Source organism: Euprymna scolopes, chromosome 30, assembly GCF_053919585.1.
Source record: "Euprymna scolopes isolate OS-2025 chromosome 30, ASM5391958v1, whole genome shotgun sequence".
Classification (NCBI taxonomy): Eukaryota; Metazoa; Mollusca; class Cephalopoda; order Sepiida; family Sepiolidae; genus Euprymna; species Euprymna scolopes.
In genome coordinates this window covers 72,340,809-72,355,929 of record NC_136511.1, presented here as the reverse complement: position 1 = coordinate 72,355,929, position 15,121 = coordinate 72,340,809, and the positions used below count along the sequence as shown (strand labels likewise).

Sequence of the window (15,121 nt, the reverse complement as noted above, 5' to 3'; positions counted from 1 at the left end):
TTCTTCGGACTACAGCATGAAATTTTCCCAACCTTTCGTCCGATTTATCTAAATATTTTCATGGTGTGTCTAATCGAAGTCGGGATTTTGATATAAAGTTTTCGAATTCAACAAGGCGCGTCCGAAGAATGCTGGTACTGACCTCAATATAACAAATACTGTGAGAATACAATTAAAGATATTAACTGTATGTCAAATAATCCAAGGACTAAAAATAAGCACGACTATTTTACTGTTCATATGAAGTATAACTCTGTTATAAGAGCCCTAAATACAAGAAAAACGGATATAAGAGAGAGTTTCTTTAGTCGCAAATTAGAGCCTACAGTGTAATACAGATATAAGAACACCGGATATAAGTGTAACCCGTATATAAAAGAGTTGTAGTTATATCCGAGTTACACACACACACACACACACACACACACACACACACACACACATATATATATATATATATATATTCTAAAAAAAGAATGTTTGTTTTTCTGATGAGAACATGCACCGGAAGTGCTGTTATTGACATACCAATAATAAACGTTTTTTCTGCATAACGAAACTTATCCGTAAAAAAAATGTAGTGAAATTTAAACATGTGTAAATAGCTGTTTTGAAGGGAAACTAAATATTTGGATCATAAAGTGTCGCTATACTGTTATTCCTCTATATTATATTATGCATATATCACATATATATATATATATATATATATATATATATATATATATATATATATATATATATATATATATATATATATATATGCTTTATACTAGCCGTTGCCCGGTCGTATAATATCCTGAAACATAATATTTAAATGTATACAGATTGCGGTGGTATTATTATAAAATCAATCCTCTATTATATTACGAGGAATAATTTGCTGGGTGGGCTAATTCGCAAATAAATAAATAATAAATAGATAATTAATAACGATAATGTTACTCACCAAATTCTGTCAGTGTTTGTTTCTAATATCATGTCATTTTATATTTGGGCTTCACGATTAATGTTCTGAAAAATCACTCCTGATTAAAGTTTACTTTTAAAATCTGCAAAAAAAGAAATGATTAGCAGCGAATTTTTTAATTGCACCTATATGTTTATCGTAATTCACTCATTAATAAAAATTAAAATCAAAATAAAATAGTGAGGTAAACCCGTGCTTGCACAGGTGACTCTTTGATGTATAGTCGAATACTCTACCATTGATCCTGGATATGACCTTAAACTATATCCAGTGGTGAGGCCCCAGTTTGCAGACTTTGAGGAGTGTGGAGCCACCCTTTAATTGCCATTGCTCCCAGATCCACTCTATCCCGTTTCTGTAAAAATTCAACTGTTTTTATCTATAAAAGAAGAAAGACTATTTTTCAATCGGATTTTTTTCGATTATTGATACTTATCGAATGAATTTCTATACAAAACCTTTCTAAGAACATTGCCAGACATATAAATCCCCTTTGTGTGATATTTGCAAAAGAGTATATATATATATATATATATATATATATATATATATATATATATATATATATATATATATATATATATATATATTAGCAGGAAGACTCGAGGTTGACCGGGTTTGAATGATGACAAACGAATATTTCACACTCCTATATTTTTATTGTCATCGAAATCCGTGAAGAGAAAGCTTCACATGCATCCATGCAGTAACTTAGTCCAAAATATATGTTATTATACATTGCAGTCTAGAAACCTAATGTTTATTTTATATAACTATTTTATATAAACTTCTTTCCAGTTAAGAAATGTACGTGCGGTGTTCAGACCTACAGACCTCGTCATACAAAAAAAAAAAAAAAAAAAAAAAAAAAAAAACACGGTAGTAACTTACTCGCAGTAGAATTTTCACGGTTCGTTGTTCTATCATTGTTACTAAGAAACGACATGGATAAATGGATTCACCGATGATGGATAAATTTAAATAACTGTTTCGATTAACGATTATCGGTAATAATCGGGGTATCCTGAAACAAAACTTAACTAAGGCCACCCCAAGAAAGTTCTGTAAACTTCAAAGAGAATCTGTTCAGCCGTTTCGGAGTCAATACGGAACGCTCGCAGGCGCACAGACACAGTTGCATTTACATAATTTTAGAGATACAGCATAATCACGTTGACACAACTATTCTTATCAAATCACTGAAATTAAGCTACGATGAGTTTGGCAGTATCAGATACGTAACCATGTAGGAATACTATGCGCTGTACAAGCAACTACTGCAAAAGTAAAAGTAAAACTCCTCTTTCCCTCCGCTAGTCTGTGGAAGACCCATTGGACAAGGTTGTGAGCCTCCCTCACTCCCGATCACAATAACGTCAGGTCATGGACGTCAGGTGACTTATGTATTACGGAAGCAATCAGAAATAATAAAAAATAAAATAAAAATAATTCGACCCAACTCTTCTGCACCCATACTTATAACCAATTAAAATTTAAAAACAAAAACAAAAACGACTTATAATTACAGCAAGCCTCATAGAAAAAGAACACGAAAACAACAACAATAGCTCCTAAAGATAATCTGATGTACCGATAAAAAGCGCTCGAGAAGAATATGGCCGAAAAACAACCTTTGAGAGCCATCCTGTATAAGTTACCTACTTAAATTTAATTTAAGTAGGTAACTTATACAAAATTATCCATTAAGATCGGAAAAAAGAATAACTCCGTCGTGTTCCACCAGATGTATCCGAATAATAACCTGCTTCCAAAATATACATACATACATACATATATATATATATATATATATATATATATATATATATATATATATATATATAATCTGTTTTTATGTATGTATTGGTTGGTGGTCAGTTATTAATTATATTCAAATGAACAAACTTCAGCAATTCCAGTCGTTTATCGTGATATTTATTTTTCAATGGCAGAATCGTCGGTGTTTTTCTTAAATCATTTTTTCGTGTGCAAGATGCTGCTATAAGAAATAACAGTATTCGCTATCAGATAACCGGTAAATGGTTGATATGCTGTAAGACAAAATAAAGAAACGCAAACAACCTGAATAAATAGATGGAGATATAAGTAATTTCAAGCATATGAAACTGTAACTAAAATGATTGGATTCGGCATTAAACAACCCGAAAAGGATTTACATGATATAAAACTAAAAAAATCAAACTAAACAAAGTCTATAATTATACAATAATAAAGTTTGAAAGACGTGAACTCCTAACTATCCTCGAACCATGTAAAATAAAACCTAATTCATTTACCCTTAATACAAAATACGAAATATTCCTACCTTTTTATTACTTGTCCCTTTTTTGTAAACCTTCAATAACTGATCGATATTTTCTGAATGTAAATCGATCAATATGTCTCATAGGTGATATTAGTTCCTTCTCGACGCAAATAAGATACGATATTAAGTAGCAATATTGAAGAGAATCAAGGATGTGCTTCTAAAGAAATACTCTGGTCTATTAAGAAATTGACTGATCAGTTCTTCGGTATTCCCCGATAAGGGAGCAGTATGACGTAAACAGTAAACATATTCCACTTAGAAGAGGAGTGGACATTCTAGAGTTACAGAGGACATCAGCTCTTCTTCAATTCACATGGAAAGAACATTCAGAAAATACATAATACTTCCTGTTGATATCTGAGATCGGCCATTATGCTTTTAAATTTTCTGACTTGCAACTCACGAATTTCTCAAAAGAACAATATTCACCACTTTTTTTTATTACTTTCGTCTCTTTCGAACTATATTTCAATATTGTAGAAATGATAATCGTAAAATATTTCTTGTATATGTCCTAATAGCGGTCATCAGATACGGACTAAATTATAAGAGGAGTTCCACTAGTAACGTAAACATTCACCAACAGAAAAAAAAAAAAACCTTTCTATTCGAAAGTTACGTATCACATGACCATTTTAACCGAATGGCCTGACAGAAAGAAGAAATGAAAGGGCGATGGGTGTTGATGAAAAAATGGTCGAAGAGGAAGGTGGAAATAGATAATTGATATGATGGAGGTTTGACGGGGAGAAAAAATAAACTGAATTATAAACTAGAGCTGAAAAAAAGACAGAGAAAAATACCATAAACTCCAATACAAAATTAAACTTCATCATGCTAGATAGTACAATGTCGATAATAGGTGGTAAATTAGTTTCAGTACACGTTTTGAGATTTTAGTCATGAGATCCTCATTTCCAGCAATTCGTACATTTCACCAACGAATTAAGAAAAATTAGATGTTTCGTTTTGCCTTCCAGATATAGAATCCGGAATGAACTAGACGAAGTTATCTGTGCTGACGGTGTTTGGCGAAGATCCAATGAAGTATCTTGCGTACCGGTCGACTGCAGATGGCCGTCAATGGTGCATGCGACATTCATCTGTCCTCAGGGAACTTCATTTAAACAAAGCTGTTCCTTCAGATGCAATCCGCCAGCTCAATTACAAGGTAAGTAGTATGGGGTTTTAGCATGAGAAAAAAAGGTACCATTTTGAGGTTGATTGTTTTTAAATACTCTTAAAAAAATGATTATACTGTTTGCGTGCGAGGCAAGGACTGTGAACACTACCCGGATCAATTTTACAAATAGGGGGAAAAAATCATACAAATTGTATGTTCCTACATCGAATAGGGTTCACGTAGTTACAGTCACATGAATAGACGCGCAATAAAACGGGTTTTTTCTAATCTGATTAAAACATGGCGTATGGAGTTTTAAACAATTTTGTATCGCTATCCTAGAGTAAATTTTATCTTGTGAACACAGTTATTTGCTATTTCTCTTCTACAGTTTAATAGATGTTGGGGTTCTTTAAAGTACAGGATAGCAAATTTTTCATGAAGGCTTAATCTACATGGGTCGTCTAGATCCCTACACGTGGTAGCCTGTCTTATCATTTTCCATTCGACTACCGGCGAATGTCCGCTTTCTTTGAGTTCCCAGTATTTATTCGCTAGTGTTGTTTTTATACGGTATTTTTTAAAACTAGCAAAAACAATAGACAATAAACATATAAATAAATTTAAAAAAATAAATTAAATGAACATGAATATACATAAACGATCACACATATATGTATGTATATATATATATGCGCATATATGTGTGCATATATGTATGTACATATATATATATATATATTTATATATAAACTAACAATAAAAAAACGCTAACCTAGTTTAAAAAAAGATCCTTTGTCCGAAAAAATGCATGCCCATTGGCTGATAGGAAGGGCGCGGTGGATACTAGAAAGTTGATTGGCTAACGAAAATCTCAATAGAAGAGGAGCATATAAAAACGATAAACAACGACAGAATTCGCGCATAAGCCTGAAGAGTCCTAGAGTGGATGAAACGCGGAATATTCAGTGTAGCTTAATCGCCATATATATTTTATAAATTACTAACTAGCTCTACCAACGTATTGTGCACTTTTTAATAAATACTTAAAGTTTACGCATAAATCTATACTTTGGTATATTAATTTTATGTGAGTAAATTAAGTAGTTATATATATATATATATATATATATATATATACATATATATATATACATATATATATATATATATATAAATATATATATATATATATATATATACCTAGTTAACAACTACTAAACTCCTAATTAAAAGCAGCACTTCCCGGGCAACAAAACTAGTTGATGACCCAATGTTGTCTACAAATTCAAACGTCCCTTGATAGAATGCATTTCTATCACCAATAGCTCTATTGGACACACTACCAAACATTATCCAGACGTTTGACTTTACACCTTTATAACACACTCCTTAAACAACATTAACCTGCTGCCCACATTTCCAGTTTCGAAAGGTCCTAGTTTGAAACAAAAAATCATTCATATGGATTTAAACGTTAAAAGATTAAAAATACTAGAAGCACTATATATAAAAACTAAACATCCAAAAATTACAAATGTACTATTTGTAAGTAGTAATAACATTTTGAAGTGTCTGGGTATGTAACCATCCAATATATATATATATATATATATATATATATATATATATATATATATATATATATATATATATATATATTTACAAATGTATGTCTATATATATGTTGAAATGTAAATTTACAAATGTAAATCTATATATATGCTGAGATGTAAAGTAATAAATAAAAAAAAACATGTAAATTGTTCACCATCTTGTAAATCACACCTTTAAAACCATTGTAAATATATTTTAGCCACGTTCTTAACACGATAAAACAAACGTATATCGTTTTACACACGAGATGCCTCACTAATTCAATAAATTTTAATATAATTGATAATATAACTTAAACATATAAAATCATGTACGGCACAATCACGTTGAAACACCGGTTCTCGCAATATCACCGAAGTTAAGCAACGTTCAGCCATTTGGGAAGGCTAAGCGCGGTATGAACCTTCTGGGAAGGTGGGCGTGGGGCCAGCACCCTCACCCTATAAAAAGAACTCCTCGCTACAAAAACATCAACAAAAATTGTAGATACTCTATGCCCGTCTAGGGCTATATTTTTATATAAAATCATCGAGATTTAAAACGAACAGTAATCAAAAACTGCCTGAAGACGACTGATGAAAGTCAGTCGAAAGTACTCGCAAAAAACAACCAAAAGATAAAATAACAGATGGACGAAGACAAATATGGGACTTTCTTGTACAGACCGAGAAATAAGAAGGACAATTCGAAAAATCACGAAGAAAGCAACAAGTCCTGGAAACATCAACCTGAAAAAAGTTGGAAATGACTTATGTATTATATATTACGACCATGTAATGACTACATCCACCTACCTTGAAAATACTTCTGTCAAACCTGACATAGTTATATGGAATAAGTAAAAAAGAGTGGCAACCTTCGTTGAAGTGAGTGCCCCTAATGATGGAGGTCTGGACAGAGCTGAAAGAGAGAAACAGGCCAGATATCAAGGTCTCATGTATGATATGAAAAGAACCTGGAATCGTCGGGAGATATCACTCATACTAGTTATTATAGGTGCTACTGGGCCTATAAAGAAGGACCTGAAGTCCTACCTTACTAATATTCCTGGTGAACCAAATGCAAAAGAGATCCAGACAATTGCACTTAAGGGAACAGCGAGGATAGTAAAAAGAGCTCTCGGTTGCTTTCAATAAAAAGTAGGACAATGTCGGAAGCTGATTTAGCCGCCCCATTAAACGCATTACAATCTTCAAAGAAAGAAAATGAAAAAAAAACCCACTCCGTGCTATTCATCAACACTTGTATGAGTATGTGTGTGTGTATGTGTGTGTGTGTGTGTTGTGCACATATGCAGACACGTGTGTGAGGCATATTTTACTGTCGCACATCTGATAAAACAGTAAAAGGGCATGAAATTGATTAAGGATATAAAAAAGAGAAACCAATTTGAAAAAAAAAAACACGCATTCAGTGTATTTCCTCTGTTTGCTGATTTTCTCAGTAAATTCGTGTAAATGTTATCGGATCAACAATTAGCAATGCTATTATACAATAAGAAATCTAAAATACGATATAACAAGGTAGGAGATACATACGCATGTGTACAGAATCTTATTTATTAATCTTTCTCTGTTTTTTTTATTATTTAGGTTCCGGTAGTATGGTGACTTGTGAAGCCGATGGACGTTGGTCCATGGTGAATGCGTATTGTCTGGCATTTTGTCACTCACCAATAGAACACCCTTATGCATACCCTACCAGTCGCTCCTGTCAGATCGAGAAGGCTCACCAAGCAGGTACTCGCTGCAAATTCCGATGCGAAAAGGGCTATCATATTGATGGCATGCCAGCGAAGCGGTATGTATTTAAACTTTTGTCCAACATGCTTTCTCTGAAGCTTGTTAAAAATCGTCTTCTCATGTAACATGGTACTGAAACACTAACGCTATGTCTGTCTGATGCAAACCGCTTGGTCCAACTGGTTTATCTAGCAAAGAGGGTGGCTATTCTCTCAGCAGAATAAAGGATACACAATCTTCAAGTTTGGATAGAACTAGTTGCATATAATTTAGTTTGGATATAACTAGTTGCAGATAATTTAGTTTGGATATAACTAGTTGCAGATATTTTAGTTTGGATAGAACTAGTTGCAGATAATTTAGTATGCTGAAATTTATTATGCACTTTCAGATGCAAGATGGAGGATGTTCTTGCGAATAAGTTAATTTTTTGAAAGAATATTTTTGTTTTCGTTTTAGAAAACTAGCAGTCTGCTTGGCGTTGCCTTATCGTACAATACGCTTAAATATGTTTTTTTATTCATGCAGATTTCCTATTTATTATTATACATGAATAGTTATTATATTGCTTTCAAGTGCCTATCCAGCAGCACTGATCAGCTGTGAAACAGCGAAACAGTACTGTATGTGGATGACTATATATATATATATATATATATATATATATATATATATATATATATATATATATATATATATATATATTAATGATTAAAAATGTTTAAAATATATAAATTTCCTCGGTGCCATCAACTGGAATGGAATCTACAAACAACCAGCGCCCCAGCCTTCGTCTTTATCGCCAGACGAATAAAAAGCTAACAATTCTCCTTCAAGCTAAAAATGCTTGGGTACGCATGCTCAGAAGTTAGTCGCTTTACTCCAGACAAGGTCAACTGTTTTAATTTCATTTTCTCTTTTTGGCCTTAGCAGCTAGTTTTGCAGGCTAAAACCCAAACGAAAGTCCTCCGACACCCAAATAGCCAGTCAAGTTTCAATTCTGTAGACTAAGTATCCAGAAAGGAGTTTCGAGGAGATGTTGCGCGTTCACACACACACACACACACACACACGGAAAATGTCACGTAACCGTTTTATCTGTTTAGTTACACATGTTTTGATTGTCAAAGATGGACTTTTGCGTCCTTCTTCTTATTTATTTATTCTCCTTCTTATTAAACGTTCCTGTTGCTAATCTTTTTTTTTTACTTATATGGGTGCGTGTGTGCGTTCTATCCTTACACAGTTTCTTGCCTTGAAGGGTCTCGACGTGTATGTGCCAATATATAATGTGTACATACCTGCTTGCCTTGTCCAACGGATTATATCTTCTTGTCGCTGGTCTCCATTTCATGGGGAGTGGCAACTGCTGCAGACAGACGCATTGATAACACAAGATGGATTTGAAGCTTCAGTTCTTTTTATTAAAAGGCAAGCCTATCATTGACGCTGGTTGCCGCGGAGAGACCCTAATCTCCTGTCTGTTCCATCTGCAGGCCAAAACCAACTCTCTGCACATGTGGTCGTCGACCGGAAGACTACGACCACAATTCCCGTTACCCCTAATTTCCGGTGCACGTCACCCCTAATTTCCGGTGCATTCCATCTAGGGTGATACCCGCCAACCCTAACCTTCTGTTACCCCGCTAAACTCGCTGATGGGAATCGAAAATATACTTACATAACTTACTATTTCTACAAACAACCTAGATAGCATTTAAGCTGGGATTCTCAATACTAAACGATTATGGAATCGTCTCAACGATCCGATAGTTTGATCAGACTTTGTGGGTGTATATACATATATATATATATATATATATATATATATATATATATATATATATACGTCTGTGTGTGCGTGCGTGCGTGCATGCGTGTGTGTGTATGTAAAATATATCCGTGTGCTAGAACGTTTTCATCCTAAATTTTCCGCAAGTATCCGCTATCTGAAAACGACGCATAATAAAATTTAAGCGTAATAGATAAATGAAACCAGTCATCTTATACGAAACCATAAAATTCATAATTAATTAACGAACGCTCTTTTCAATTGAATATGGAAATTAGTTTTACTTCATAAAGTCACTCGCATATCAAGACTAAGTATATTAAGAAGAAATAATTTTTAAACAGAAAAAGTATATAATAAATCTGGCCTTTAAGCTGGCATCAAAGTGTGGTGTCTGTTCTGATGCGACACTTAATTTTATTTTGTTCTTATTCTTGTTCTTTGTCTTAACAAATTAAAAAAGCAAAATAGCCTACTAGGTTTTAATTTATTTCTTTACAGTTTAATTCTATAAATTACTAAATTACAGTGTAATGGTTACAATACAAAAAGAATAGGAAACATGAGATTATCCTTTGAATTCCAACTGGTTTTTACTCTTCAGAAACAAAAAGGTTGATTACTCACCGCTGTTGAATCTTGGTGCATGCTTCTGGGTAGGTCATATTCGTCAATCGCCAAAATTCTCTAAGCTTTTTTTTTCTTGAATCTGCAAAATGTATTACATCTATGTGAAAAAGAAGAAAACCAAAAACATTAAATCCGTATTAGAAATCCGTATACAAAAAGCATCTTATTTATTGAATAGGCCCCATATATATATATATATATATATATATATATATGAATAAAAAAGAATGCGAAAAGTATAAAAGCTTATAACTTTTCTTTATTCGTTTTTAATTGGTGACGTGCAGGAATACAAAATAATAATATTATGAAAAAAAATTAAAAAACTTATATATATAATTATATATATAATTGTTGTATAGATTGGTTTTCTACGTGTGAATCCAATGAAACTAGCGCGATTATATGAGGGGCTTGCAATAAGTAATGCCCCTGACCAACTCTCAGTTGTCTGATCTAGCTAAAATTTTGCATGTGCAATGATTTATATGTCTACGAGTGATGTGGCAAATTACAGCTCTGAACAAATTGTGGTTTCTGATTTACAGGTATTTGAACTGAGTCAGGTGTGAAATTGAGCCTGTTGAATGTCGAACAGTGATCCGGTTTTTGTATTTGAAAGGAGGAACACCACAGGAGACTTTTGATGAAATGAAAGAAATTGATGGTGATAATGCCCCATCATATGACCTTGTAAAACGCTGGCATCGTGAATTCAAACATGGCCAGAAATCTGTGGAAACAGCTCCCAGACTTGGTCGCCTACCCTTCTGTCATTGATGAGGCATTTGTCCGTCAAGTTGGGGCTGCAATTTTAGAAGATCGGCGCATTACTATTTGCCAAATAGACCAAAATTTCAAGATTAGTATAGGGTCTGTGGAAACTATCGTTCATGACCATTTGCATATGCATAAGGTGTCTGCCAGATGGATTCCCAGATTGCTCACACCATTCCAGAAGCGAGAACGCGTCGAGTGCTCGAGGATGAATTTGGAGATGTACCAAGAAGATGAGTCAAAGTTTTTCAAAAGACTGATTGCACAGGGTGAAACCTGGGTCCATCAATACAGTGGAAGAACTTGGACTCACAACCTCCAAAGAAGGCAAGGGTGCAGCCCTCCGCTGGCAAGGTCATGCTCACAGTCTTCTGGGACCAGGACGGAGTAGTGATGACAGCTTTCCGGGCAAAGGGTACCACAATTACAGGAGCCTATTATGCTTCGCTTTTGAGGAAAATAAGGAAAGCTATCAAAATCAAGAGGCAGAACCAAGATGAGCAAAGGTACCCTCCTCCTGCAGGACAACGCTCCGGTCCACAACTCGCAATTCGCCAAATCAGAAGCACGGGCGTGTGGTTATGAAATCCTACCCCATCCTCCCTACTCTCCTGACCTTGCACCCTGTGACTTTCACCTCTTCTCAGCCATGAAGTTGTTTTTGAAAGGAAAGCATTTCCCAGATTATGCATCTTTAATTTCTGAAGTCACGTCGTGGTTGGAGAACCAACCTTGGGTGTTCTACAAAAACGGTCTCAAGAGCTGCATCAAACGATGAGAGAAATGCAATACACTGGGTGGTTCCTATGTAGAGAAAGATTAATAACTGTGCCAATTTTCGTTTCTCTACGTCGATGGGAAGTGGGTCAGGGGCATTACTTATCGCACGCCCCTAGTAAAAGAGTACTAAACGAAGGCCAGAACTGGTATATGCTTTGTTTATTATGCAAACATTATTGGTTACATATGTGCACACATGTTTCAGTGGAATACCAATTTAAGGAACATCCATGAACTGGAATTCCACTGAAACATGTATTCTCATATGTAACCAATAATGTCTGTATAATAAACAATATATATATATATATATATATATATATATATATATATATATATATATATATATATGTATATATGTATATATATGTGTGTATATATATGTATATATATATATATATATACATACATATCTGTATAGTAAGAGAGATAGATAGAGAGAGAGACTTTTAAACAACATGCAAAATGGGAATAATCGGACAATTTACCCAAATACCACACATTATCCTCACCTGTATTTTATAGTCTGATTTATTTATTTATTTATTTTTATTTTTTTTTTTTCGTCAGGCGCTCTCTTCATCTGACTTGTAAGGAGTCTGGTCAGTGGGAAGGAAAGAGATGTGTACGGGTGATGTGCAAAAAAATCCCGCCCGAATTCACCGGAATGTACACTTGTTCCGAATCCACGCTAGGTGGCAGCAGATGCATCTTGAAATGTCCACATGAATCCAGGGTCAGTTGAATCGTTTCTTTTGTCGTTTCTTTTAATCTTACGAAATCTTTTTTGTATTTCATTTGAATTTCTCTCTCTTACTCCGGTTCTCACATTGTGTCAATACATTTTAAATGTATATATACTAGTCGGAACTGTGAAATTTTAAAACGGACTATTTCATATGTAATATATTGATGTTAGTATTATGTGAATGCTCAGTATGAATGTAAAATAAACACCCTGATATTATTGTACCTCTTTAGATAAAACTGCAAAAGTATTTAATTAAACTAGCAGGTACCACCGGCGTAGCACGGTCGTAAAATACAATATGATATGATATTTAAATTTATGCAGATTTCGTATATAATGTTATAGTCAATTTACTATCAATTCTTATATATTATAAAGTTGTGGCTTCAAAAAAATGTATATTCATATGACATAGGTGCATCAGCTTTATTCGAAACCGAAACCAGATCTTATGAAGAAATATATATATATATATATATATATATATATATATATATATATATATATATATATATTAGCAAAAGTACCCGTTGTTGACTTGGTTCAAAAACAGCCTACACAAAATGGACTCTGATTTATGAAAGTATGATAGGTTATGAAAAGGAAGGGTTGTAAAGAGATAACTTCGAATTTGGGGGTATCAAAACCAAAGCAAAATATGATGAAGGTAAAAATAAATTGGATAAACCCCATAATGTATTATACCATACCTGTTCACACAGAAACACTTATCATATTCTGTGGATCTATATTAAAAAACCTTGTTAAACTTTGTGACATATTTCCATTCTATAGAGGTTAGGCGCGAACGAACACCCCATAATTATATTATACCATATTTCTTCAAACGGAAACATAATTATCAAAGTATACTTACACAGATAGATATGAAATTAAAGTTTGTGCCTATTTCCATTCTATGCGAACGCAGACCCCACAATTTTATTATACCATCCCTATTTAAGTTAAAACATACTTATCGAAGTATTATTATGTGCATCTACATCAAAAACACGTGTAAACGTTTTTTTTTTAATTTTTAATGTCCATATTTTGTGGACCAGGCGCGAACGCAGACCCCACAATTTTAATGAACCACTGTTCTGACAGATCAAACATACCCATTCCTGTGTCTCGATACATCTTCTATCATTATATGTAATCAGTTTTGTTTAAATAGTCAACCATATAGGAGCCTATTCGTGACCAGATACACACACACACACACACACACATATATATATATACACACAGCTTTATATATATATATATATATATATATATATATATATATATATATATATATATAATCACTTGAGTTCCTTCAGTAATAATCGCTGCCGAGACTAACACTTATGAAGAATTTTTGTTAAATTATTTATTATAGAAAACAGGCTATAACAATTATACGACGGTCTCTCGGAAAAACAGGGTGTAAGCATGGCACACAAAATAACACACACAATCTATGGACTAAGGCAACTACTACATTATTTTTGGAGAAGGAAATGGCCAGGTCAATCATCTGACTTCAACTTAATTGAAAATCTGTGCCAATAGTTGTAGTTGATTGTACAAAAGAGAGATCCGAAGAATCTGACGGAATTTAAAAGAATCTGCCAAGAAGATTTGGAGAAAAGTCCAGTTAACATTTGTAACAATCTTGTAAAGAAGGATCCTAAATGTTTGGAAGCCGTGATGGCGAGTAAATGGCCATATTATTAAATACTAATACTATTTTTGTGTGGATACGTTTTTAAGCCTAGATATGACATTTATGTAATTATCTAGTGAATGCTGAACTATATATGACTTTTGATACGAAATGTGTATGTATCTTTGTATGTATACGAAATTTATATGTATATATATTAGAATGGTATTTTATTATCGCTTTTGTTTCGTGTAATAAAATCAATGCACTTTTTGTGTTGTATTGGATACTTATTGCACCCACTATATATATATATATATATATATATATATATATATATATATATATATATATATATATATACGAGCAAACAGTTACAGTTAATAGAATATGTTAAAAAAACACACTTTGAAATGAGTTAAAAACATATTTAATCTTAAAAGGAAACACTAGATAAATCGATAGTCCTTAATCCGCGGAGTTTCGAAGAAATACTTTCCTTCTCATCAGAGGGTAGGAATTAGCAAAATGCGGAATCGGATTTTGCATGCAGAAGTATTTGATGAAACAACAAGTAAGTCAAAGATCTTACTTGAAAACAAAAAAAAAAAAGTGAAGCAGAGGGAATATGGTGAGGAAAAAGGTGATTACACATGAATGGATAGTCTGGTGGAAGATAAAAAATCCAGTGACGGTAAAATCCAAATGTATAACTTCAAACTTATGTTTTTAACATATTTTATTAACTGTTTGCTCATATTATAAGCTCTATTTCCTATTTGGTTTTATCGAGATTTTACATCTGCCTGAGATAATTTTATAAATATTAATTCTTTAATATTTATAATATACTTTAATTTTACCATCTTGGATCATTTTGGTAAATTTAATTGTAATTTTTATTTTATATATATATATATATATATATATATATATATATATATATATATATATAT

At 33.1% G+C, this 15,121-nt stretch overlaps 1 protein-coding gene across 1 annotated transcript in view; it reads left to right on the top strand.

Moving 5' to 3' along the window:
- Nucleotides 1-15,121, top strand: part of LOC145254836 (pappalysin-1-like) — a 654,441-nt gene that overhangs the window by 623,384 nt on the left and 15,936 nt on the right. The window contains exons 17-19 of the mRNA XM_080113674.1: nt 4,280-4,470; nt 7,632-7,839; nt 12,331-12,496. Coding sequence (XP_079969800.1) covers nt 4,280-4,470; nt 7,632-7,839; nt 12,331-12,496 — 565 coding nt within the window. The remainder of the gene's footprint in view (nt 1-4,279; nt 4,471-7,631; nt 7,840-12,330; nt 12,497-15,121) is intronic.